Genomic DNA, 27,213 nt, shown 5'->3' with positions numbered 1-27,213 from the left:
GGCGTATGGAGGATACCAAATTTATTTCCTAGTGAACAATACCAGTTGCCTGACTGTCCTGCTGATCTCCTTGGCTGCCGTAGTGTCTGAATCACACACCTGACACAAACATGCAGCTAATTCAGTCGGAGCAACTGATCTGCATGCTTCTTAAAGGTCTATGACTAAAATAAGTTAAAACAGTGGATCAGCAGGACAGCCAGGCCATCTGTATTGTTTAAAAGGAAATAAAATGTCAGCCTCAATATTCCTCTCACTTCAGGTTATGGTCATCTGAACCAATCATCAATAATAAGGCTGATCACTGTACAGACACACTGGTCGGCAATCTACTGAGCACAATGTTCAGTTCTATGAGGAGAGGAGGGACAAGTGGTAGGAGCCTTGCTGCAGGAACTACAAAACAATGACAGTAGCAGTTGGGTAATAGACCTCAAACACAACTGATCCCCGAAAGGGCGAATAACAGTATTATGAGGCACGTGTGCTCATGGTAGAGTTTTACTTGATGTGATCACGAAGGAAAAATCTTTTGATAGTGCACAACTTTACACTTGGTGACAAATAATGCAAACTTGACAAGCCTTCCATCCAGTTAAATGTTTATTGATAATGTGTCAGACAATGAATCTGAACAAGTTCCTTTTGTCTGCATTAAAGACTGTCCCTGCACAAAACAAGGTGGCCATTTTGCTGGCTGAAGCCATATTCGGTCAAGCAAAGCAGTTTGGCAGGAACTAGCTGCGTTCTATAGAACACCTTCCCGCCTTCAGTATGGCTGATTCTCAAGTAAACTATATGTCTTAAAGGATAATCTCGCCTTATGGAAAGAAGTGCAGCATAACCACAATATCATTCTCACCCCTATAACTCAGTACTTTATTCTTGCATGTTGCCTCCATATCTCATAGGTTACCTCCTACTAAGGGAGAAAAATGTCTGTCTTGGATTGGGATAGTTCCTGCACAAGTTACTGCAGACAAACTCCACCCACTGCTGACCACTCCCTGCAATCTGCATGCCCTGTGGCCACACCTATCTTCTTCATTCCTCCCGTAGTTTTCAACTATGATTCATGATGGAATTTCATCAGTAACTATGCACTAGAATGATACAGTATAAGCCCTGTGTAAGAAAAGACATTATTGATGTGCCATAAACAAAACGGTAAAGGGATTGTGGGACATACCATACATTAAACACGTAGGAGAGATTTGGGACAGGCCAAATAAGAAACCATAGGGGGAGTTTTTAACATGCCACATTAGAAAAGGGCCAGATGGCCTTAAAACATACCATATAATAAAACGTAAGAGAGACTTACGACCTCCTACATTACAGAGGGAGCAGAAGGCTTGGGAAATACCAAAGAAGTAAAAATAGGAGTGGGGTGTAGTTAACCATCATAAGAAAAGGTAGAAGTGGTTTATGATTTACCATATAACAAAAGTTTCAGATGTATTAAAAAAAATATGGGGGGGCTTGGGCCAAACCATAAAAGAAACATACCATATCAGGAAATAATGAAGGGCATTGTAAAACACCATGAAGGAAATTTAGGAGAGACCTGTGACATACCACATGAAAAGAGGTAGGAGGGGCATAAGACACACTATATCACAAAAAAGTAGGCGTGGCTTGTGACAGCTGTAAGAGGAGTGGTAGGAGGACCTTTTGGCACAACATATGAGAAGAAGGGCTTTCCAAACAGTTGGAAGTCTCACAGTGAATCGTTTAGGGGTTCGACTGGAAAAGCATTATGCAAAATAGAGTTAGAGGATGAGTGTTCCTTTAAATCAGCAGACTTGATAGTCAGTAGGTCAATTGGTCCCCTAGAAGATGAGTATGTCTGGGCAGAGTATGACCGACTGGAGAAATATTCGGAGGTTATGAGATTGTTCCTAATTGACTATATTTTCCAAGACATTAATCAACAATGGAATGGAACATCAGATCATCCCTTGTCTCTGGTGCCACCACCTGTTACGGGATGTGGTGAAGGACTTTCAGTGGACCTCCATTTTTCCCAGAATCATTAAGACATGGACAGAAATAAGGGTAGATGGTCTCGGTGAAGGAAGTGACAAAGGTGTAGATATGAGACATGTCATCAGCGTTGTAGAAGGAGAGCACGCCACCTTCATAGTCTAGGTATATCCCGACTCGTTGTGGTTTGCTCCTCAAAGTGAGTGCCCGATACGGCACGTCCAGAGCTTTGAACTCATGGCCGTTCCTAAGCCACAGGATCCAGAAGCCGTTCTCTGGTGACAATGTAATCCCTCCACGCCGGTTGACAGACTCCTTGGCCACACCAAGGTTCCACTTGGTCTTGTTGCCCACATCAATCACCCAATAGTGGCGACCGGAGGAGAAGCCCTCAGTACCAAGGACACAGCAGCAGTAGTCGAAGCGACGTGGGTTTTCTGGTAAGGCCTGCTTTGTGTCGCTGTATCGCACACCGGTCAGGTCTTCAGAGAGGACAAGGTTCAGGTGAGCAGTGGTGGGATCCATAATTATATTTGGTAGCGCTGGAAGAATTTAAGAAACATGACAATACATTTAACAATGGGACAAAAGGGTTCCCCATCATTCAGGTAACAAACACAGGCAAAATTAGTTTTTTGTTTTTTACACTAAAGCCCTGAATTACCTTGATACAACCCCCTCCCACAAACTAAACTTAGAACTTTCCCTCTGCTCTAAAAGATAACCAACAAGTGATTCAAGAGAGATGGAACAGCACCTTGGCAATCCTCTGTGGGTGTGCGGGAACCAACCCCTTGTACCAACAGGGTGAAGATCAGTCTTGTTTGAAGATAATGGTCTGCACCACATCCAAGTATAAATCAGTCTTATTGAAGATCCAAGAAATGCTGTGTAGCAACTACAGCCCGCTGTTTCGGGCATGTAACCTGCAACAGCGGCCTGAGACTGCTACACAGCATTTTATGGATCTTCAAAAAGCTGATTTATACTTGGATGTGGTGCGGACCATTATCTTCAAACTAAAAGATAACCAACAGCATAATAACCTTCAGGGCCCGTTTCCACTAGCCGCGATGTGATGATTGCATTGCATCTAAACTGAAAAAAGTGCAAGTCAATGGAAGAGTTTTCCATTGAATATGAATTTTCATTTGCGATGCGACCCAAGAACAGAACCGGATGATTGCCGCAGATTCACACAGCATGCATCAGATCAGGGGCGTAACTAGAAGTCCCCGGGCCCCCCTGCAAGAATTTGAGCGGGCCGTTTTGGGGGGACAGGAGGGGTCGCAGCATGAGGGGAGAGCTTTGCACATCAGCGGGGACAGCCCTCCCCCTCCCTCACCTTGAGCTCCCCCCTCTGCGCTCCCGTCCTGCATCTATCTAAGTGTTAGCAGCGGCGGTGGCGGCAGCAGCTATAATTACCTCCATTCACCACCAGAGGTCTCCGATCTGCAAGGGCTTCACATCAGTTCCTATTTTAACAGGAAGTAATGTGAGGCCCTTGCAGATCAGCAACCTCCGTGGTGAATGGAGGTAATTATAGCTGGGCGTGCCCCTGATGAGTCACTGTGTGACGAAATCGATAGGGCGGAGTCTGATGCGGAAGCTGGAATACCTACACTCAGGATGAGTGGTGGCGAGGAGGCACGTGTGGCGTTCTGAATTCCGTGCGCGCGGCGGAAGAGGAGAGGGACACACTTAGAGGAGCCTGCCAGCCTGGCCACCATGGGGAGAGCCCGTCTATTAATTACTCTGAGTGCTGATTTTACTTCTAACATGTGAGTGCAATCATTTTTATAAATAAACACGTTTTTACATATGTGGGGTCTTTTTCACTAAGGTATAAGCAAGAAGGCTGCATTCATGTGAAGAGGTTCTGGCTTAAATCTGTGATCCACTACACTGATCGAGAGGTGGGGGACGACCCGGGAACTGTCCATATAGGTGCATATAGACCAGGCATGGGCAAACTTGGCCCTCCAGCTGTTAAGGAACTACAAGTCCCACAATGCATTGCAGGAGTCTTACAGCTACAGTCATGACTCATGAAGGCAAATGCATTGTGGGACTTGTAGTTCCTTAACAGCTGGAGGGCCAAGTTTGCCCATGCCTGATATAGACCATTGGTTGGTCTAATAGAGCGGTGAGTGGACCACAAAGGGTGTTGGTGGAGGGTCTACAATTAGAAGAGACAACATCTGTAACGCGGTGTAAATCTATGGAGAAGAAATAATTCCTTTATACTAATTTTAGGATTTTAGGGCATGTGCACATGGACTTTTAGTCAATTTATCATAAAAACTTTGTGATGATTTTTTATATATAAAAACAATTCTTTTATTTTAAAATATTGTTTAATTGTACCGTTACTAAGGTTTTTGAAAATGTATTGCGATTGTGGCTTTGATCTAGATGGACGGCTGTGTCCATACCCAATGATACACACCTTGAGCGCTACCTCTTGATAAACATTAATCAAATAGAAAAGAGGAGGCGATCAGGTGTTTATGTATCTGTTCCTCTAATGCTAGGGTCCTGACTGTGAGCGCTATCCTCTTTCTGTATAATTATAGCTGCCGCTGCTGCCACTAAGATAGTTGCAGGAGGGTAGCGCAGAGGGGAGAGCCTGAGGTGAGGGAGGGGGGGACTGTCCCCAGGGACGGAGCAAGACCAAGTTGCGCCTGGGGCAAGGTCAGGTTTTGGCGCCTAAACTGCCATTCATTTTGCCACCTTTTTAAGAATTCAACAAACTGCGCCTGGGGCAAGATACCCGCTCGCCCCCCCCCTAGATCCGTCCCTGACTGTCCCACCTCCCCGCTGATGTGCAAAGCTCTCCCCTCATGCTGAGACCCCTCCTGTCCCCCCAAAACGTCCCGCTCAAACTCTTGCAAGGGGGCCCGGGGACTTCTAGTTACGCCCCTGATCTGATGCATGCTGTGAGAATCTGCGGCAATCATGCTGCGACCCCTCCTGCCCCCCCCCCCCCCAAAACGGCCATGAGCGGGCCACAGGGGGGGGGGGGGGGGGCAGGGGCTGCTTCCCCTATTGGTACGCCAGTGCATCAGAGTCTTCTTAGCACTAACAGGAAGCCGCACTTCCAGAAGACAACCGGAAGTACCCGCGGTAGGATCATCGCAGCGCACCATCCTGCTAGCGGAAATGGGCCCTCAAACAAAAACATTTCTTTGTTGCAGCTGATACAAATCCTGCAATAAAGGGCCCTTTTCCACTGAGGGCGATTTGCTCCAAATTGCAAAACGCTAGCAATTTTTAAATCACTAGGGTTGCTACTTTGTGAAAAGTATTTTTCCACTATCACGATTCGATTTTTGGTAAATCGCAAGCACTTTTTTGGAGCGATTTTACCTGTGGTTGTGCTTTCTGTGAAAAGATAAATGCAAAATCGCAATTGCCTAACAAAATTGATGAAAAATCACAATTGCTTGCGTTTGTGTTTTCCTTTTGCGATTGGCTAGTGGAGAAGAGCCCTAAATCTGCCTACTTCCTGCTTTCATGGGGCAGGCATAGGCAATCAAATTACAGTTGTGATTAGTCACAGATAAGTGGGAATTAGACAGGCTAAACTCTCTAAATACATACAGGGTGCATTTCTCTCTGTTTTCCTTCTGTCCTGTGCAAGAGTTTAGGTCCACTTTAATTAAAGATGGTGCTGGTCACTCACCTGGACTGATGTAAGACTTCATATCTTTCCAGGCCGTGTACTGGATCAGATCCTTTACGGCTCCGTACCCAAAATCCCGAGGGGTCACCACATTGTGGGCTGGAAAGCCGTCTCTGTAGCCTCCATAGCAGCTGTGGCAGGGAATAAGATAAGACATCAGTGTTTATTAATTGGTTTTAGATATTTTAACCACTTGAGGACTGCAGTGCTAAACCCCCCTAGTGACCAGGCAATTTTTAGTAAAATAGGCCACTGCAGCATTAAGGCCAAGCTGCAGGGCCGCACAACACAGAACACAAGTCATTCCCCCCCTTTTCTCCCCACCAACAGAGCTCTCTGTTGGTGGGGTCTGATCGCTACCCCCATGTTTATTTTTATTTTTTATAAATATTATTCTTTGCTTTTTAAAAAAAAAATCCCTGTTTCTTTAAATACCCTCCCTCCCCACAGCCAGCCAATTATGGCGATCGGCTGTCATAGGCTTCTGCCTATGAGAGCCGATCGCTCTCTTGTCCCCTGATCGCAGCACTGCACCATGTAAATAGACGGCGATCACGCCGTCTAACAGTCTCCCGAGCGGCAATAGCCTCTCGGAGACTGAAGGCAGGGCAGAGCTCCGTCCCCCAAGCAGGAGATGCGCGCGCAACCTGCGCGCGATCTCCTGCAAGGCAGAGCCCCAGGACTTTACGCCAATCGGCGTTAGGCGGTCCTGGGGCTGCCACGCCCATCGGAGTGACGCGGTCGGCAGAAGGTTAAGTATATAAGTTTTAACGCCTAAAGGCCGAAACACACTAGTGTCCTCAGCCATGAATGAAGCATGTATACAACGTAGCAATGCATTGCCGAAAGACTCGCAGTACAAGATCATCTTGGCCAAGCACATTGTTCCCCTCCTTATCCCGCCCGCCAGAACCTGATCTATCATGCAGGGCACCGTCTATCATCCTCCCTGTCCACAGCAACAGAGTGCATCACCAGGCCATACCGTAGCAATGTGTCCGTACAGCACTCGGCCCTGAATGGCCACCTTACAAGTCCAGTCAAAATCCTTGTGATCTTTGTGCAATTAGCAATATTTGTGTGTGTATACACATCTTAAAGCAAACTCACACACAAAAATGGCTAATTGCACAGATCACAGGGATTTTGACTGGGCATGTAAGGTGACAATTCAGGGCCCGAGTGCTGTACGGAGACATAGCTAGGGTATAGCCTGGTGATGCACTCTGTTGCTGTAGAGGGGGAGGATAATAGATGTTGCCCTGCATGATAGGGCAGGTTCTGGCGGGCGGGGTAAGGAGGGGAACAATGTGCTTGGCCAAGATTATCTTGTAGGGCTCATTCACACCTAGGGTGTTTTTCGGCCTTTCTTCAAGCGCAGGCGATTTTAAAAATCGCCCTCAAGACGCTTGTGCAATGATTCCCTGAGAGTTCACATCTGAGCGGTTCGTTTCTGATCCGCTCAGCAAAGCGGTGCCTGTACCATTTTTGAGGCAATTTTTCCTCAATGGAAGGTGTATGAAAAACGCAAAACGTTCACAAAATCGCTTTGTGCAGCAATTGCATTCACGTTTTTAAGAATAAATACATTGTATCTATTATTTTCTGGGTGATATAGGTCACTTGCTGACTTGCATCAGGGCTTGAATGAAAAAAACGCTTTGGAAAAGTGCTTAGAGAAGCTTTTTTAACAAAAACGCAGCGCAGTGGAGCGCCGGGAGGCGCCGACAAAAAACGCGCACAAATACGCAAAACGCTTGCGTTTGTGTTTTTAGATGTGAACGAGGCCTTTGGCAAGATTCACACTGGAGCTACCTGCCATCAGAAAAGGATGATATAAGTTAGATTACAATATTAGGAAGCAGTAGTGCGGTGTTTGTGATGCAAACAGGTAAATGAAGAGGTGGCACACCACTGGCTTTGCTACTCAATCGTACATTGTATTAGACAAAACAATACATGCAAACTATCATGGTCATTCTTCAAGTGTAGTCAGTAGTGTGGTGTCTGGGAAACTAGGGATGAGCAAGAACGATCTCACAAAATGTGAGAGCGACCCAGAGTGCACGGGGTGTGTATGTGGGGGTTAACTCACCTAGACAACCTCCTCCCTTTCCACGTCTCATCTACTTCCTCTTCCACCTTCAAAGTGGAAATTCCAGTTTAGATGGTGGAAGTGTAAGAAGATGGAACGCGTCATGGAGCACACTGGAAGAGAACGGGCAGCTTAGCTGACTTATCCCCCACCTACACAGCCTACTCAACCCCCCCCCCCCCCCCCTCTCTTACTCACTCTAATCTTGCTTTTTGCTCATCCCTATGGGAAACATTCCAGAGATGCCGCAAGTGTCATCCACTGAACATGAACCTGTGTCTAATTTTGCCGACATTTCACCGGTTTTAAGCACCAGGCTGAATCCAGCCTAAAGGTTATGCTGTTTGGTGGGTGATACTTTTCGGTGTGTATACCATCTCTTAGTGCCAGAATTCACAGGACACCGTCAAAGGTCTTGTGGAGGACACAACTTCACAGGTCAGACAAGGCAGACCTTCCTATCAGTATGCAAGTGGAATTACACATTTTGGATGACCATTTTACAAGAAACTATGACGTAGATTCATCGCTCGGATACTCACATGTCCATACAAGACTTGATATCCTGCAAAGCAAAAAAGACAAAAGAAATATTAGTGGGAGTTGCCATGCATGGCATACACTTATACGTAGCAGATTCTGCATTTAGACTGGCCAGATTTATAGTGCGTTTGATTAATTAACCTTTAACTCCTAAAAACATCCCTCCTAAACGTACACTCCAATCCTTCATGATTATGTTCACTTTTAAAGGATAACCGAAGGGAAGAAAATTGTTAGAACGGCAGGAGCAGGCACGCTTAGGGAGCAGTCCTCATGCCCACGACTCCCTGTTAACCTTTTGCCCCCCCCCCCTCCCTCCCCATAATAGCAATCAGAAGCTACTTTTTGAGTCGGCAGCAACATGCAGGTGCTAGGCTCGGCAGCACGCGCCATTGATCATGCTCATGTAGCTGGGAGTGCTCTGCGAAGGCGCACTACACCACGACTTGTAAGGTAAGTAAGTATACTCACAGTGAGGAAGAAGATGGGACGCCACCATGGATGGTGTATAATCATAGTGAGGGAGGAGATGGGACACCACCATGAATAGTGTATAATCATAGTGAGGAAGGAGATGGGACACCACCATGGATAGTGTATAATCATAGTGAGGGAGGAGATGGGACACCACCATGGATAGTGGATAATCATAGTGAGGGAGGAGATGGGACACCACCATGGATGGTGTATGATCATAGTGAGGGAGGAGATGGGACACCACCATGGATGGTGTATGATCATAGTGAGGAAGGAGATGGGACACCACCATGGATGGTGTATAATCATAGTGAGGGAGGAGATGGTACACCACCATGGATGGTGTATGATCATAGTGAGGGAGGAGATGGGACACCACCATGGATGGTGTATGATCATAGTGAGGAAGGAGATGGGACACCACCATGGATGGTGTATAATCATAGTGAGGGAGGAGATGGGACACCACCATGAATAGTGTATAATCATAGTGATGGAGGAGATGGGGCACCACCATGGATGGTGTATAATCATAGTGAGGGAGGAGATGGGACACCACCATGGATGGTGTATAGTCATAGTGAGGAAGGAGATGGATGGTGTATAATCATAGTGAGGAAGGAGATGGATGGTGTATAATCATAGTGAGGGAGGAGATGGGACACCACCATGGATGGTGTATAATCATAGTGAGGAAGGAGATGGGACACCACCATGAATAGTGTATAATCATAGTGAGGAAGGAGATGGGACACCACCACGAATAGTGTCTAATCATAGTGAGGGAGGAGATGGGACACCACCATGGTTGGTGTATAATCATAGTGAGGGAGGAGATGGGACACCACCATGGATGGTGTATAATCATAGTGAGGGAAATGGAATATAGTCGTAGCTAGCTAGATATGAATAGTAATTTACTGTAGCCATGAATGGACTATACTCACAGTCAGGAAGGAGATGGGGTACAGGCATGGATGGACTGTACTCACAGTCAGGAAGGAGATGGGGTACAGGCATGGATGGACTGTACTCACAGTCAGGAAGGAGATGGGGTACAGGCATGGATGGACTGTACTCACAGTCAGGAAGGAGATGGGGTACAGGCATGGATGGAGTATACTCACAGTCAGGAAGGAGATGGGGTACAGGCATAGATGGAGTATACTCACAGTCAGGAAGAAGATGGGGTACAGGCATGGATGGAGTATACTCAGTGAGGAAGGAGATGGGGTACAGGCATGGATGGAGTATACTCACAGGCAGGCTGGAGATGGGGTACAGACATGGATAGAGTATACTCACAGTCAGGAAGGAGACGGGGTCCTGTTCATAGAGCCGTGGTTGGGTACTGCTGATGGTCTGCAGGATTCCCTGGCAATTCTGTTTGATCTTGTTGAGGCTCTCCTCCATCTCAGCCAGGATGAGGTCCCCCTCTTGCTGTAGGTCCCTCAGCAGCCGCTCTTCCCTCTCCCGAAGGTACTGGTGCAGTTTCTCAAACTCCAGACTCACATGGTGCTTTGTGTTCAGTAGGTTACCCTGCCAGATAACAGAGAGACTGTCACTAACATTACAGAATTATCACCGGCTTTTCACTGCCATCAGGGCTGTGGATTTGGTACAGAAAAACATTCAACTCCTCAGTTTATGAAACCACCGACTCCGGGTACCCAAAATTGCTACAACTCTGACTCTGCGGCTCCGACTCCATGGCTCTGATTGCCATCCAATAAAATGTCTTTAACATTTACGGTAGATTACATTACTTAAACCGATGCAACCATTAATCTATCGATCCTCAATTTCAATGTGACCTCACTCTCCAAGCTGACGGCCACAGTCCTGCACAACATTTCAGATTTGATCACATTATCCACATATTGGCTGGCAATATTGCCTACCACACCACGACGTCTGCTAGGCCCGATCTCACATTGGGAGGGATGAGACAATGGCTGAAAGAAGCATGTCCCCCTCATCTGTGATTAATCACAACTGTAATTTGATCTCTCAGCTGTACATTGCAGGATTTGCGTCGACATACTCTGCAGCACAGACTACCACGCGTTGTGAAATTAGTGCGACCACCAGCTCAAGGGTAACAAGAGCATTGCTACGGTAGCATTTGTTGCGCTACCAAAGCAACGCTCGATTTACCCAGACACCATGTTTTGCACTAACTGCTCAATGCACAGTACTCTACTGGCCTAAGTATCGGTAATATTGGCAACTGTAAGTAAATCAACCATCTTGAGATCTGCTTACTGTACTTACACATGGCAAATAAACCTCAGACTCCTCAAAAAACAAAAAAAGCATTTGTAATGCATTACCGAAGCTTAATATTGGAGAGAGCTGAGTTGACTGAGGCAATGACCAAACTTACCAATGCGAAAAATGATTGTGATTTCTTGCACGTGACACTATACTTACTAGTCTGCTACGTAGTGAGGAAAGGCAGTTACTGCAGAGGGTTGCTGTGTAGTGAGGACAGGCAGTGGCTGCAGAGGGATGTTGTGTAGTGAGGACAGGCAGTAGCTGCAGAGGGATGCTGTGTAGTGAGAAAAGGCAGTGGCTGCAGAGGGATGTTGTGTAGTGAGGACAGGCAGTAGCTGCAGAGGGATGCTGTGTAGTGAGGACAGGCAGTTGCTGCAGAGGGATGCAGTGTAGTGAGGACAGGCAGTGGCTGCAGAGGGATGCTGTGTAGTGAGGACAGGCAGTTGCTGCAGAGGGTTGCTGTGTAGTGAGGACAGGCAGTGGCTGCAGAGGGATGCTGTGTAGTGAGGACAGGCAGCTGCTGCAGAGGGATGCTGTGTAGTGAGGCCAGGCAGTTGCTGCAGAGGGTTGCTGTGTAGTGAGAACAGGCAGTTGCTGCAGAGGGTTGCTGTGAAGTGAGGACAGGCAGTGGCTGCAGAGGGATGCTGTGTAGTAAGGACAGGCAGCTGCTGCAGAGGGATGCTGTGTAGTGAGGACAGGCAGTAGCTGCAGAGGGATGATGTGTAGTGAGGACAGGCAGTTGCTGCAGAGGGATGCTGTGTAGTGAGGACCGGCAGCGGCTGCAGAGGGTTGCTGTGTAGTGAGGACAGGCAGCTGCTGCAGAGGGATGCTGTGCAGTGAGGACAGGCAGTGGCTGCAGAGGGATCCTGTGTAGTGAGGACAGGCAGTGGCTGCAGAGGGATGCTGTGTAGTGAGGACAGGCAGTGGCTGCATAGGGATGTTGTGTATTGAGGACAGGCAGTAGCTGCAGAGGGTTGCTGTGTAGTGAGGAAAGGGAGCTGCTGCAGAGGGTTGCTGTGTAGTGAGGACAGGCAGCGGCTGCAGAGGGTTGCTGTGAAGTGAGGACAGGCAGCGGCTGCAGAGTATTGTTGTGTAGTGAGGACAGGCAGCGGCTGCAGAGGGATGCTGTGTAGTGAGGACAGGCAGCGGCTGCAGAGGGATGCTGTGTAGTGAGGACAGGCAGCGGCTGCAGAGGGATGCTGTATAGTGAGGACAGGCAGCGGCTGCAGAGGGATGCTGTGTAGTGAGGACAGGCAGCGGCTGCAGAGCGGATGCTGTGTAGTGAGGACAGGCAGCGGCTGCAGAGGGGATGCTGTGTAGTGAGGACAGGCAGTGGCTGCAGAGGGATGCTGTGTAGAGAGGACAGGCAGTGGCTGCAGAGGGATGCTGTGTAGTGAGGACAGGCAGTATCTGCAGAGAGATGCTGTGTAGTGAGGACAGGCAGTGGCTGCAGAGGGTTGCAGTGTAGTGAGGACAGGCAGTGGCTGCAGAGGGTTGATGTGTAGTGAGGACAGGCAGTGGCTGCAGAGCGGATGCTGTGTAGTGAGGACAGGCAGTGGCTGCAGAGGGTTGATGTGTAGTGAGGACAGGCAGTTGCTGAGAGATGCTGTGTAGTGAGGACAGGCCACTGCTGCAGAGAAATGCTGTGTAGTGAGGACAGGCAGTGGCTGCAGAGGGATGCTGTGTAGTGAGGACAGACAGCGGCTGCAGAGGGATGCTGTGTAGTGAGGACAGGCAGCGGCTGCAGAGGGATGCTGTGCAGTGAGGACTGGCAGTGGCTGCAGAGGGATGCTGTGCAGTGAGGACAGGCAGTAGCTGCAGAGGGATGTTGTGTAGTGAGGAAAGGCAGTGGCTGCAGAGGGATGCAGTGTAGTGAGGACAGGAAGTTGCTGCAGAGGGATGCTGTTTAGTGAGGACAGGCAGTAGCTGCAGAGGGATGCTGTGTATTGAGGACAGGCAGTTGCTGCAGAGGGATGCTGTGTAGTGAGGACAGGCAGTGGCTGCAGAGGGATGCTGTGTAGTGAGGACAGGCAGTTGCTGCAGAGGGATGCTGTGTAGTGAGGACAGGCAGTGGCTGCAGAAGTATGCAGGGTAGTGAGGACAGGCAGTGGCTGCAGAGGGATGCTGTGTAGTGAGGACAGGCAGTGGCTGCAGAGGGATGCTGTGTAGTGAAAACAGGCAGTGGCTGCAGAGGGATGCTGTGCAGTGAGGACAGGCAGTGGCTGCAGAGGGATGCTGTGCAGTGAGGACAGGCAGTGGCTGCAGAAGGTTGATGTGTAGTGAGGACAGGCAGTGGCTGCAGAGGGTTGCTGTGTAGTGAGGACAGGCAGCGGCTGCAGAGGGATGATGTGCAGTGAGGACAGGCAGTGGCTGCAGAGGGATGATGTGTAGTGAGGACAAGCAGCGGCTGCAGAGGGATGCTGTGCAGTGAGGACAGGCAGCTGCTGCAGAGGGATGCTGTGTAGTGAGGACAGGTGTTGGCTGCAGAGGGATGCTGTGTAGTGAGGACAGGCAGCGGCTGCAGAGGGATGCTGTGTAGTGAGGACAGGCAGTGGCTGCAGAGGGATGCTGTGTAGTGAGAACAGGCAGTGGCTGCAGAGAGATGCTGTGCAGTGAGGACAGGCAGTGGCTGCAGAGGGATGCTGTGCAGTGAGGACCGGCAGTGGCTGCAGAGGGATGATGTGCAGTGAGGACAAGCAGCGGCTGCAGAGGGATGCTGTGCAGTGAGGACAGGCAGCTGCTGCAGAGGGATGCTGTGTAGTGAGGACAGGTGTTGGCTGCAGAGGGATGCTGTGTAGTGAGGACAGGCAGCGGCTGCAGAGGGATGCTGTGTAATGAGGACAGGCAGCGGCTGCAGAGGGATGCTGTGTAGTTAGGACAGGCTGTGGCTGCAGAAGGATGCTGGGTAGTGAGGAAAGGCAGTGGCTGCAGAGGGATGCTGTGTAGTGAGGACAGGCAGTGGCTGCAGAGGGATGCTGTGTAGTGAGAACAGGCAGTGGCTGCAGAGAGATGCTGTGCAGTGAGGACAGGCAGTGGCTGCAGAGGGATGCTGTGCAGTGAGGACAAGCAGTGGCTGCAGAGGGTTGATGTGTAGTGAGGACAGGCAGTGGCTGCAGAGCTTTGCTGTGTAGTGAGGACAGGCAGCGGCTGCAGAGGGATGCTGTGTAGTGAGGACAGGCAGCGGCTGCAGAGGGATGCTGTGCAGTGAGGACAGGCAGCGGCTGCAGAGGGATGCTGTGCAGTGAGGACTGGCAGTGGCTGCAGAGGGATGCTGTGCAGTGAGGACAGGCAGTAGCTGCAGAGGGATGTTGTGTAGTGAGGACAGGCAGTAGCTGCAGAGGGATGCTGTGTAGTGAGGACAGGAAGTTGCTGCAGAGGGATGCTGTGTAGTGAGGACAGGCAGTAGCTGCAGAGGGATGGTGTGTAGTGAGGACAGGCTGTGGCTGCAGAAGGATGCTGGGTAGTGAGGAAAGGCAGTGGCTGCAGAGGGATGCTGGGTAGTGAGGACAGGCAGTGGCTGCAGAGGGATGCTGTGTAGTGAGAACAGTCAGTGGCTGCAGAGGGATGCTGTGCAGTGAGGACAAGCAGTGGCTGCAGAGGGCTGAGGTGTAGTGAGGACAGGCAGTGGCTGCAGAGAGATGCTGTGCAGTGAGGACTGGCAGCGGCTGCAGAGGGATGCTGTGCAGTGAGGACAGGAAGTTGCTGCAGAGGGATGCTGTGTAGTGAGGACAGGCAGTAGCTGCAGAGGGATGATGTGTATTGAGGACAGGCAGTTGCTGCAGAGGGATGCTGTGTAGTGAGGACAGGCAGTGGCTGCAGAGGGTTGCTGTGTAGTGAGGACAGGCAGCGGCTGCAGAGGGATGCTGTGTAGTGAGGACAGGCAGTGGCTGCAGAGGGATGCTGTGCAGTGAGGACAGGCAGTGGCTGCAGAGGGTTGATGTGTAGTGAGGACAGGCAGTGGCTGCAGAGGGTTGCTGTGTAGTGAGGACAGGCAGTGGCTGCAGAGGGATGCTGTGTAGTGAGGACAGGAAGTTGCTGCAGAGGGATGCTGTGTAGTGAGGACAGGCAGTGGCTGCAGAAGGATGCTGGGTAGTAAGGACAGGCAGTGGCTGCAGAGGGATGCTGTGCAGTGAGGACAGGCAGTGGCTGCAGAGGGTTGATGTGTAGTGAGGACAGGCAGTGGCTGCAGAGGGATGCTGTGTAGTGAGGACAGGAAGTTGCTGAGGACAGGCAGCGGCTGCAGAAGGATGCTGGGTAGTAAGGACAGGCAGTGGCTGCAGAGGGATGCTGTGTAGTGAGGACAGGCAGTGGCTGCAGAGGGATGCTGTGTAGTGAGAACAGGCAGTGGCTGCAGAGGGATGCTGTGCAGTGAGGACAGGCAGTGGCTGCAGAGGGATGCTGTGCAGTGAGGATAGGCAGTGGCTGCAGAGGGATGCTGTGCAGTGAGGACAAGCAGTGGCTGCAGAGGAATGCTGTGCAGTGAGGACAAGCAGTGGCTGCAGAGGGATGCTGTGCAGTGAGGACAGGCAGTGGCTGCAGAGGGATGTTGTGTAGTGGGGACAGGAAGTTTCTGCAGAGGGATGCTGTGCAGTGAGGACAGGCAGCTGCTGCAGAGGGTTGCTGTGTAGTGAGGACAGGCAGTGGCTGCAGAGGGTTGATGTGTAGTGAGGATAGGCAGTTGCTGAGGAATGCTGTGTAGTAAGGACAGGCAGTGGCTGAGGGATGCTGTGTAGTGAGGACAGGCAGTTGCTGCAGAGGGATGCTGTGTAGTGAGGACAGGCAGTGGCTGCAGAGGGATGCTGTGTAGTGAGGACAGGCAGCGGCTGCAAAAGGATGCTGTGTAGTGAGGACAGGCAATGGCTGCAGAGGGATGCTGTGTAGTGAGGACAGGCAGTGGCTGCAGAGGGATGCTGTGTAGTGAGGACAGGCAGCGGCTGCAGAGGGATGCTGTGTAGTGAGGACAGGCAGCGGCTGCAGAGGGATGCTGTGTAGTGAGGACAGGCGGTGGCTGCAGAGGGTTGCTGTGCATTGAGGACAGGCGGTGGCTGCAGAGGGTCGCTGTGTAGTGAGGACAGGCAGTTGCTGCAGAGGGATGCTGTGTAGTGAGGACAGGCAGTAGCTGCAGAGGGATGCTGGGTAGTGAGGACAGGCAGTGGCTGTAAAGGGATGCTGTGAAGTGAGAACAGGCAGTGGCTGCAGAGGGTCGCTGTGTAGCGAGAACAGGCAGTGGCTGCAGAGGGATGCTGTATAGCGAGGACAGGCAGTAGCTGCAGAGGGATGCTGGGTAGTGAGGACAGGCAGTGGCTGCAGAGGGATGCTATGTAGTGAGGACAGGCAGTGGCTGCAGAGGGATGTTGTGTAGTGAGAACAGGCAGTGGCTGCAGAGGGATGCTGTGCAGTGAGGACAGGCAGTGGTTGCAGAGGGAGGCTGTGCAGTGAGGACTAGCAGTGGCTGCAGAGGGATGCTGTGCAGTGAGGACTGGCAGTGGCTGCAGAGGGATGATGTGCAGTGAGGACAAGCAGTGGCTGCAGAGGGATGCTGTGCAGTGAGGACAAGCAGTGGCTGCAGAGGGATGATGTGTAGTGAGGACAGGCGGTGGCTGCAGAGGGTTGCGGTGCATTGAGGAAAAGGGGTGGCTGCAGAGGGTTGCTGTGTAGTGAGGACAGGCAGCTGCAGAGGGATGCTGTGTATTGAGGATAGGCAGTTGCTGCAGAGGGATGCTGTGTAGTGAGGACAGGCAGTTGCTGCAGAGAGATGCTGTGTAGTGAGGACAGGCAGTAGCTGCAGAGGGTTTCTGTGTAGTGAGGACAGGCAGTTGCTGCAGAGGGATGCTGTGTAGTGAGGACAGGCAGTAGCTGCAGAGGGTTTCTGTGTAGTGAGGACAGGCAGTTGCTGCAGAGGGTTGCTGTGTAGTGAGGACAGGCAGTAGCTTCAGAGGGATGCTGTGTAGTGAGGACAGGCAGTGGCTGCAGAGGGATGCTGTGTAGTGAGGACAGGCAGTGGCTGCAGAGCGTTGCTGTGTAGTGAGGACAGGCAGTTGCTGCAGAGGGTTGCTGTGTAGTGAGGACAGGCAGTTGCTGCAGAGGGTTGCTGTGTAGTGAGGACAGGCAGTTGCTGCAGAGGGATGCTGTGTAGTGGGGACAGGAAGTTGCTGCAGAGGGATGCTGTGTAGTGGGGACAGGAAGTTGCTGCAGAGGAATGCTGTGTAGTGAGGACAGGCAGTGGCTGCAGAGGGTTGCTGTGTAGTGAGGACAGGCAGTTGCTGCAGACGGTTGCTGTGTAGTGAGGACAGGCAGCTGCTGCAGAGGGATGCTGTGCAGCGAGGTCAAGCAGTGGCTGCAGAGGGATGCTGTGCAGTGAGGACAAGCAGTGGCTGCAGAGGAATGCTGTGCAGTGAGGACAGGCGGTGGCTGCAGAGGGATGCTGTGTAGTGAGGACAGGCAGTAGCTGCAGAGGGATGCTGTGTAGTGAGGACAGGAAGTTGCTGCAGAGGGATGCAGTGTAGTGAGGACAGGCAGTGGCTGCAGAAGCATGCTGTGTAGTAAGGAGAGGCAGTGGCTGCAGAGGGGTGCTGTGTAGTGAGGACAGGCAGTAGCTGCAGAGGGTTGCTGTGTAGTGAGGACAGGCAGTAGCTGCAGAGGGTTGCTGTGTAGTGAGGACAGGCAGTAGCTGCAGAGGGTTGCTGTGTAGTGAGGACAGGCAGTGGCTGCAGAGGGTTGCTGTGTAGTGAGGACAGGCAGTGGCTGCAGAGGGATGCAGTGTAGTGAGGACAGGCAGTGGCTGCAGAAGCATGCTGTGTAGTAAGGACAGGCAGTTTCTACAGAGGGGAGCTGTGTAGTGAGGACAGGCAGTGGCTGCAGAGGGTTGCTGTGTAGTGAGGACAGGCAGTTGCTGCAGAGGGATGTTGTGTAGTGAGGACAGGCAGTAGCTGCAGAGGGTTGCTGTGTAGTGAGGACAGGCAGTAGCTGCAGAGGGATGCTGTGTAGTGAGGACAGGCAGCTGCTGCAGAGGGTTGCTGTGTAGTGAGGACAGGCAGTTGCTGCAGAGGGATGCTGTGTAGTGAGGACAGGCAGTTGCTGCAGAGAGATGCTGTGTAGTGAGGACAGGGAGTAGCTGCAGATGGTTTCTGTGTAGTGAGGACAGGCAGTTGCTGCAGAGGGTTGCTGTGTAGTGAGGACAGGCAGTAGCTGCACAGGGATGCTGTGTAGTGAGGACAGGCAGTGGCTGCAGAGAGTTGCTGTGTAGTGAGGACAGGCAGTAGCTGCACAGGGATGCTGTGTAGTGAGGACAGGCAGTGGCTGCAGAGGGATGCTGTGTAGTGAGGACAGGCAGTGGCTGCAGAGGGATGCTGTGTAGTGAGGACAGGCAGTGGCTGCAGAGGGATGCTGTGTAGTGAGGACAGGCAGTTGCTGCAGAGGGATTCTGTGTAGTGAGGACAGGCAGTAGCTGCAGAGGGTTTCTGTGTAGTGAGGACAGGCAGTTGCTGCAGAGGGTTGCTGTGTAGTGAGGACAGGCAGTAGCTTCAGAGGGATGCTGTGTAGTGAGGACAGGCAGTGGCTGCAGAGGGATGCTGTGTAGTGAGGACAGGCAGTGGCTGCAGAGGGTTGCTGTGTAGTGAGGACAGGCAGTGGCTGCAGAGGGTTGCTGCGTAGTGAGGACAGGCAGTTGCTGCAGAGGGATGCTGTGTAGTGAGGACAGGCAGTGGCTGCAGAGGGATGCTGTGTAGTGAGGACAGGCGGTGGCTGCAGAGGGTTGCTGTGCATTGAGGACAGGCGGTGGCTGCAGAGGGTTGCTGGGTAGTGAGGACAGGCAGTAGCTGCAGAGAGATGCTGTGTAGTGAGGACAGGGAGTAGCTGCAGATGGTTTCTGTGTAGTGAGGACAGGCAGTTGCTGCAGAGGGTTGCTGTGTAGTGAGGACAGGCAGTAGCTGCACAGGGATGCTGTGTAGTGAGGACAGGCAGTGGCTGCAGAGGGATGCTGTGTAGTGAGGACAGGCAGTGGCTGCAGAGGGATGCTGTGTAGTGAGGACAGGCAGTAGCTGCAGAGGGTTTCTGTGTAGTGAGGACAGGCAGTTGCTGCAGAGGGATTCTGTGTAGTGAGGACAGGCAGTAGCTGCAGAGGGTTTATGTGTAGTGAGGACAGGCAGTTGCTGCAGAGGGTTGCTGTGTAGTGAGGACAGGCAGTAGCTTCAGAGGGATGCTGTGTAGTGAGGACAGGCAGTGGCTGCAGAGGGATGCTGTGTAGTGAGGACAGGCAGTGGCTGCAGAGGGTTGCTGTGTAGTCAGGACAGGCAGTTGCTGCAGTGGGTTGCTGTGTAGTGAGGACAGGCAGTTGCTGCAGAGGGATGCTGTGTAGTGAGGACAGGCAGTGGCTGCAGAGGGATGCTGTGTAGTGGGGACAGGAAGTTGCTGCAGAGGGATGCTATGTAGTGGGGACAGGAAGTTGCTGCAGAGGGATGCTGTGTAGTGAGGACAGGCAGTGGCTGCAGAGGGTTGCTGTGTAGTGAGGACAGGCAGTTGCTGCAGACGGTTGCTGTGTAGTGAGGACAGGCAGCTGCTGCAGAGGGATGCTGTGCAGCGAGGACAAGCAGTGGCTGCAGAGGGATGCTGTGCAGAGAGGACAAGCAGTGGCTGCAGAGGAATGCTGTGCAGTGAGGACAGGCGGTGGCTGCAGAGGGATGCTGTGTAGTGAGGACAGGCGGTGGCTGCAGAGGGTTGCTGTGCATTGAGGACAGGCGGTGGCTGCAGAGGGTTGCTGTGTAGTGAGGACAGGCAGTAGCTGCAGAGGGATGCTGTGTAGTGAGGACAGGAAGTTGCTGCAGAGGGATGCAGTGTAGTGAGGACAGGCAGTGGCTGCAGAAGCATGCTGTGTAGTAAGGAGAGGCAGTGGCTGCAGAGGGGTGCTGTGTAGTGAGGACAGGCAGTAGCTGCAGAGGGTTGCTGTGTAGTGAGGACAGGCAGTAGCTGCAGAGGGTTTCTGTGTAGTGAGGACAGGCAGTTGCTGCAGAGGGATTCTGTGTAGTGAGGACAGGCAGTAGCTGCAGAGGGTTTATGTGTAGTGAGGACAGGCAGTTGCTGCAGAGGGTTGCTGTGTAGTGAGGACAGGCAGTAGCTTCAGAGGGATGCTGTGTAGTGAGGACAGGCAGTGGCTGCAGAGGGATGCTGTGTAGTGAGGACAGGCAGTGGCTGCAGAGGGTTGCTGTGTAGTCAGGACAGGCAGTTGCTGCAGAGGGTTGCTGTGTAGTGAGGACAGGCAGTTGCTGCAGAGGGATGCTGTGTAGTGAGGACAGGCAGTGGCTGCAGAGGGATGCTGTGTAGTGGGGACAGGAAGTTGCTGCAGAGGGATGCTATGTAGTGGGGACAGGAAGTTGCTGCAGAGGGATGCTGTGTAGTGAGGACAGGCAGTGGCTGCAGAGGGTTGCTGTGTAGTGAGGACAGGCAGTTGCTGCAGACGGTTGCTGTGTAGTGAGGACAGGCAGCTGCTGCAGAGGGATGCTGTGCAGCGAGGACAAGCAGTGGCTGCAGAGGGATGCTGTGCAGAGAGGACAAGCAGTGGCTGCAGAGGAATGCTGTGCAGTGAGGACAGGCGGTGGCTGCAGAGGGATGCTGTGTAGTGAGGACAGGCGGTGGCTGCAGAGGGTTGCTGTGCATTGAGGACAGGCGGTGGCTGCAGAGGGTTGCTGTGTAGTGAGGACAGGCAGTAGCTGCAGAGGGATGCTGTGTAGTGAGGACAGGAAGTTGCTGCAGAGGGATGCAGTGTAGTGAGGACAGGCAGTGGCTGCAGAAGCATGCTGTGTAGTAAGGAGAGGCAGTGGCTGCAGAGGGGTGCTGTGTAGTGAGGACAGGCAGTAGCTGCAGAGGGTTGCTGTGTAGTGAGGACAGGCAGTAGCTGCAGAGGGTTGCTGTGTAGTGAGGACAGGCAGTAGCTGCAGAGGGTTGCTGTGTAGTGAGGACAGGCAGTGGCTGCAGAGGGTTGCTGTGTAGTGAGGACAGGCAGTGGCTGCAGAGGGATGCAGTGTAGTGAGGACAGGCAGTGGCTGCAGAAGCATGCTGTGTAGTAAGGACAGGCAGTTTCTACAGAGGGGTGCTGTGTAGTGAGGACAGGCAGTGGCTGCAGAGGGTTGCTGTGTAGTGAGGACAGGCAGTTGCTGCAGAGGGATGTTGTGTAGTGAGGACAGGCAGTAGCTGCAGAGGGTTGCTGTGTAGTGAGGACAGGCAGTTGCTGCAGAGGGATGCTGTGTAGTGAGGACAGGCAGTTGCTGCAGAGGGTTGCTGTGTAGTGAGGACAGGCAGTAGCTGCACAGGGATGCTGTGTAGTGAGGATAGGCAGTGGCTGCAGAGGGATGCTGTGTAGTGAGGACAGGCAGTGGCTGCAGAGGGTTGCTGTGTAGTGAGGACAGGCAGTGGCTGCAGAGGGATGCAGTGTAGTGAGGACAGGCAGTGGCTGCAGAAGCATGCTGTGTAGTAAGGACAGGCAGTTTCTACAGAGGGGTGCTGTGTAGTGAGGACAGGCAGTGGCTGCAGAGGGTTGCTGTGTAGTGAGGACAGGCAGTTGCTGCAGAGGGATGTTGTGTAGTGAGGACAGGCAGTTGCTGCAGAGGGATGCTGTGTAGTGAGGACAGGCAGTTGCTGCAGAGAGATGCTGTGTAGTGAGGACAGGGAGTAGCTGCAGATGGGTTCTGTGTAGTGAGGACAGGCAGTTGCTGCAGAGGGTTGCTGTGTAGTGAGGACAGGCAGTAGCTGCACAGGGATGCTGTGTAGTGAGGACAGGCAGTGGCTGCAGAGAGATGCTGTGTAGTGAGGACAGGCAGTGGCTGCAGAGGGTTGCTGTGTAGTGAGGACAGGCAGTAGCTGCACAGGGATGCTGTGTAGTGAGGACAGGCAGAGGGATGCTGTGTAGTGAGGACAGGCAGTGGCTGCAGAGGGTTGCTGTGTAGTGAGGACAGGCAGTTGCTGCAGACGGTTGCTGTGTAGTGAGGACAGGCAGTTGCTGCAGAGGGATGCTGTGTAGTGAGGACAGGCAGTTGCTGCAGAGGGATGCTGTGTAGTGAGGACAGGCAGTAGCTGCAGAGGGATGCTGTGTAGTGAGGACAGGCAGTGGCTGCAGAGGGATGCTGTGTATTGGGGACAGGAAGTTGCTCCAGAGGGATGCTGTGTAGTGAGGACAGGCAGTGGCTGCAGAGGGATGCTGTGTAGTGGGGACAGGAAGTTGCTGCAGAGGGATGCTGCGTAGTGAGAACAGGTAGTGGCTGCAGAGGGATGCTGGGTAGTGGGGACAGGAAGTTGCTCCAGAGGGATGCTGTGTAGTGAGGACAGGCAGTGGCTGCAGAGGGATGCTGTGTGGTGGGGACAGGAAGTTGCTGCAGAGGGATGCTGTGTAGTGGGGACAGGCAGAGGGATGCAGTGTAGTGAGGACAGGCAGTAGCTGCAGAGGGATGCTGTGTAGTGAGGACAGGCAGCTGCTGCAGACGGTTGCTGTGTAGTGAGGACAGGCAGTTGCTGCAGAGGGATGCTGTGTAGTGAGGACAGGCAGTTGCTGCAGAGAGATGCTGTGTAGTGAGGACAGGCAGTTGCTGCAGAGGGATGCTGTGTAGTGAGGACAGGGAGTAGCTGCAGAGGGTTTCTGTGTAGTGAGGACAGGCAGTTGCTGCAGAGGGTTGCTGTGTAGTGAGGACAGGCAGTAGCTGCACAGGGATGCTGTGTAGTGAGGACAGGCAGTGGCTGCAGAGGGATGCTGTGTAGTGAGGACAGGCAGTGGCTGCAGAGGGATGCTGTGTAGTGAGGACAGGCAGTGGCTGCAGAGGGTTGCTGTGTAGTGAGGACAAGCAGTTGCTGCAGAGGGATGCTGTGTAGTGAGGACAGGCAGTTGCTGCAGAGGGATGCTGTGTAGTGAGGACAGGCAGTAGATGCAGAGGGATGCTGTGTAGTGAGGACAGGCAGTAGCTGCAGAGGGATGCTGTGTAGTGAGGACAGGCAGTGGCTGCAGAGGGATGCTGTGTACTGGGGACAGGAAGTTGCTGCAGAGGGATGCTGTGTAGTGGGGACAGGAAGTTGCTGCAGAGGGATGCTGTGTAGTGAGGACAGGCAGTGGCTGCAGAGGGATGCTGTGTAGTGAGGACAGGCAGTTGCTGCAGAGGGATGCTGTGTAGTGAGGACAGGCAGTTGCTGCAGAGGGATGCTGTGTAGTGAGAACAGGCAGTTGCTGCAGAGGGTTGCTGTGTAGTGAGGCCAGGCAGTTGCTGCAGAGGGATGCTGTGTAGTGAGGACAGGCAGCTGCTGCAGAGGGTTGCTGTGTAGTGAGGACAGGCAGTTGCTGCAGAGGGTTTCTGTGTAGTGAGGACAGGCAGTTGCTGCAGAGGGTTGCTGTGTAGTGAGGACAGGCAGTTAGTGAGGACAGGCAGTTACATACCCTGTGCTGTGCGATCATCTGCTCCTGTGCACACTGCATCTGCTGCAGTTCTTTCAGCCGCGACTCCAGAGGGGCAATCGCTGACATCAGCTCCTCCTATAGAACGAGGAATATAAATAATACCGCATGGTTAGACAAAGAAAAAGCTAGAAAAGTTCAAAGATTGCTTAGGAGTAAAACTGTACGCCCACTGCCGTACTTCCTGCTGCACAGGAAGTACATCACTGGGATTCCCGGCTTCCCCGTCATAATTGCGTCGTTCAGCGCATGCGCGCCACATTGCCAAGTTTCGTTGTCAGCCATAGATTTACATGCATTCCGTCGCTGCGGTAACACACTGTTGACTTTGTTGTGGGTCGTTGGCGGATTAGAAAACTTCAGGTGCAATGTGGTAAGTGTACTGGGCCCCATACACTTTCTTTGGGTTGCATTACCCTCAAGTGCCCTAGTTTAAAAGGAGCCTCAAAGTGTACCAGAAATAAATAAATTAAAAAAAGTTGTATATATCTGGGGCTTCCTCCAGCCCCCTTCAGGCTGATCAATCGTTCACCATCTTCTTGTGCCACCTCGATCCTCCACTAGGTGGCCTGGTAAATCCGCCAGTTGTGGTGAGTCGGCGAATGTGCAGCACACTCCAATGGGTGGACTTACATAGGGAGCGATCGGCCTGAAGGGGGCTGGAGGAAGCCCCAGATATGCATACCTTTTTATCCATCTCAGGTTTCCTTTAAAGTGCACCGGAGGCGAAAAAAAAAAAAGATACTTACCTAAGAAGTAAGCCTCTGGATCCTGCAGAGGCTTCCCAAGTCCTCCTGGCCCCCACAATTGCCACGGGTGGACCCTTGGAACATATCCAGCAAGCACTTCTCTTTATGCACGAGTGCAGCCATACTGTGCCAGCGTGAGTACGGCCGCTCCTGCGCAGTAAGTTGGAGCTGCTCATCCATGAGTGACTCTGTGCTACCCCGCAGACGCAGCCATACTCACTAGGGTGCAGCACGGAGGTGCTTGTGCACAAAGAGGAGCACAGGTGTGGACTTTCAGAGCATCCTGGGCAGCAGCGGTGGTCTGGAGGAGGACCTCCCTCTTCTTAGGTAAGTATAATTTTTTTATTCAATTCCGCCTTAGGTTCTCTTTAACACCTTGCTTCCAAATTGTACAGTGTGTGCATGTGAGTGTACAGAACATAAGGATCTCACCTTGTATCCGCCCACGGCCTCCGGTATAGGGATCAGGCTGTGGCCAGGCAGTGGATCCGTCGCCCCCCGGCAGCGAGGGCATAGCAGCCTACCATCCTGGGTGGAAAAGAACTGTGCCTTTTCTCCATGTTCGGCGCACAGGCCCCGTTGGCCCCCATCTGGGGACTGCCCTGGCGGCGGGCGACATTTGGGGCAGGACGGGTACGCCTCTTGTCCCCTCCAGGAGCGCTCCAGGCATCCCCGGCACAGGCAGTGCCCGCAGGACATGGTGACGGGCTCCCGGGGCACGTCATGGCACATGATGCAGCTCAGCGAGGGCAGGAGGGGCATTGGCGTGGGACTGGTGGCCATTGCTGCAGCCTGACAGTCCTGACTGTGCCAGTTACCTGCCTGGCACTGCCAACCAAGACTGAACTGTCTCTAAGCTCTGACTGTCTCTTAGCAAATCTGAAGTCTCGCCTACCTCAGGCTGGCCCTCTGTCACTCAGATTGGTGGTTGCTCTTACCCCTGAGGTCTCTCTGTCACTCGGACTGTTTCTCTGTTGCTTGGACTGTCTCTCTGTCGCTCGGACTGTCTCTATGTCGCTCAGCTCTGACTGTCTCTCTGTCGCTCAGACTGTCTCTCTGTCGCTCAGACTGTCTCTCTGTCCCTTGGACTGTCTTTCTGCAGGCTATCCTGTCTTGTAAGCTTTCTCTACACTCTGAACTAGAACTTTCTCTTTCAAATTCTGAAACTTTTCTACTGCAACTGTCTCTCTGATCCCAGCTGTCTCTCTGCACTCTATTCCACCATCTCCCTGCACGCCAAAACTATTAGTTACTCTTTAGGCTACCAGAGTCCAGTCACTCTGGTCACTTAGCTCTGCAGTCCCTTAGCGTCCCAAAGCTATTTCATCAGTAACTGTCTCGTGCTGTGATGCAAGCTGCCTATTATTGTCCCACGTGTCCAAGCTCAGTGCCTTGTAGCTGTGCTGCTAGCTGTCCCTTATTGTCCCAAGTCCCTCTGTTCAGTGGATGTCTCTTAGCTGACTATTGTCCCAAGTCTCTCTTTTTGGTTGCTTTCTCTTAGCTGACAATTATTAGCCCAAATTCCTCTCTGCTCAGTGGCTGTCTCTGAGCTGTGTTCCTAGCTGTCCCCAAATGTCTTTGATCAGTGGCTGTCTCTTAAGTGTCCCCAAAGCTCTTGTGTTCAGTGGCTGTCTCTTATCTGTGCTCTCAGATGTCCCTTAACCTCTGCCACTCTGCAAAGCCTCCCTGATCTGTGACCGTCTCTTTTGTCTCTGATCTTAGGCTGTCACATGGAAGTCTCTCTTATCTTCCCCCCAATCTCCCTGCTCAGTAGCTGTCTCTCTTATTGTCCCTCTAATGTGTGCCTGTCTCTCCTATTGTCCTCAGTCTCTGTGGCCTGTAACTGTCTCTCCTGGCAGTCTCTCTTATTGTCCCCAGTGTCTCCTATTCCCCCCAGGCCTGGCTATCTCTGAGTGACCCCTATCCTCTTCCTGGGTGTCCCTCTCGCCCCTGGGTGGTGCGCCTGTCTCTGAGCTGCAAGAGGGAGGGGGAGGGGAGGAGTAAAGGGGGGAGGGGGAGGAGGAAGGGGGGAGAATACACAATAACAGTGGTGAGAGAGGGAGGGGGAAAGACAAGGGAGGAACACTGCAGAGGAGGGGGGAGAAAGGCAAACAAAGAGGGGAATAAAAGGTTGATGATGCAATGAAAGCTTCCATGCTGGCTTTAGGATTAGATTGCAAGCTCCTCTCCCCCACTCAGCAGGCTGTGGCCACATTGCATCAGAGGGGAGGAGGGTGAGGGGTTAACTTGGAGGAAGAGAGGAGGGGAGAGCGCAGAACGAGAGGGGGGAGGTGATGGAGGATGAAATGGAAGGAGGGGGCCAGAGGAGGAAAAATGGGGTGTGATGTGGGATTATGGGGGTGACCCATATAGACGCAGGGCCTCATTTATCGAAGTCTCTGAAATAAGAACTGTCTGCGCTGCTTGGCGGCAACCGATGAGATTCAAACCTGGAAAACGACATGAATGAAACATGAGACTGAAGGGGGGACCCCCATGCTGAGGGGGAGGGGGGACAGTGACAATGGTGGAGGGAGGAAACGCGGAGTCATCAGACGGTGACACGGCGAAAGAGGAAACGCTTACGCCAGATTAAGTCGCTGTTCTGCGTATAACGAGCCGGCTGCGATATACAGCAATTCATACATGCAGGAATGCAGGGAGGGTGAGAGGGGAGCTTCAGGATGAATGGATGGCTGGAGGGACCTCAATTACAGGATTTATTTATGCACACAGATGTTTAAACGCTGATTTCCCTGAAGGCCACATCGCTGAGGATGCGTCACGTGCTGCAGATAATAAGGTCTTGCGCACATATGTATATAGATCACAAAGAAGGGTACTTCCATCCTCCTTAAAACAAAAACACCGCAAACAATATGTTCTGTGCAGATCGCGCAAAAGTGGCGTATCGCACTAATGGCGACACAGAAAATCTCACACACACACACATCGCGAATCAACAGGTACACAC

The 27,213-nt window shown here is 52.3% G+C and overlaps 1 protein-coding gene across 1 annotated transcript; it reads right to left on the bottom strand.

Annotated features, from left to right (window-relative positions):
- Nucleotides 1-585: 585 nt before the first annotated feature.
- On the bottom strand, nt 586-26,685 carry LOC137524290 (zinc-binding protein A33-like). The gene is made up of 6 exons (XM_068243986.1): nt 24,672-26,685; nt 23,473-23,568; nt 10,092-10,325; nt 8,309-8,331; nt 5,672-5,802; nt 586-2,528 (listed from the first exon to the last, which is right to left on the bottom strand). The coding sequence occupies exons 1-6, from the start codon at nt 25,020-25,022 to the stop codon at nt 1,984-1,986; spliced, it is 1,380 nt and encodes a 459-aa protein (XP_068100087.1). The 5' UTR covers nt 25,023-26,685; the 3' UTR covers nt 586-1,983.
- Nucleotides 26,686-27,213: the final 528 nt, after the last annotated feature.

The sequence above is a fragment of the Hyperolius riggenbachi genome, chromosome 7 (assembly GCF_040937935.1).
Source record: "Hyperolius riggenbachi isolate aHypRig1 chromosome 7, aHypRig1.pri, whole genome shotgun sequence".
NCBI classification, from domain to species: domain Eukaryota; kingdom Metazoa; phylum Chordata; class Amphibia; order Anura; family Hyperoliidae; genus Hyperolius; species Hyperolius riggenbachi.
Note: the sequence above shows the minus strand (reverse complement) of the source record. Positions and strands in the feature narration are given on the sequence as shown.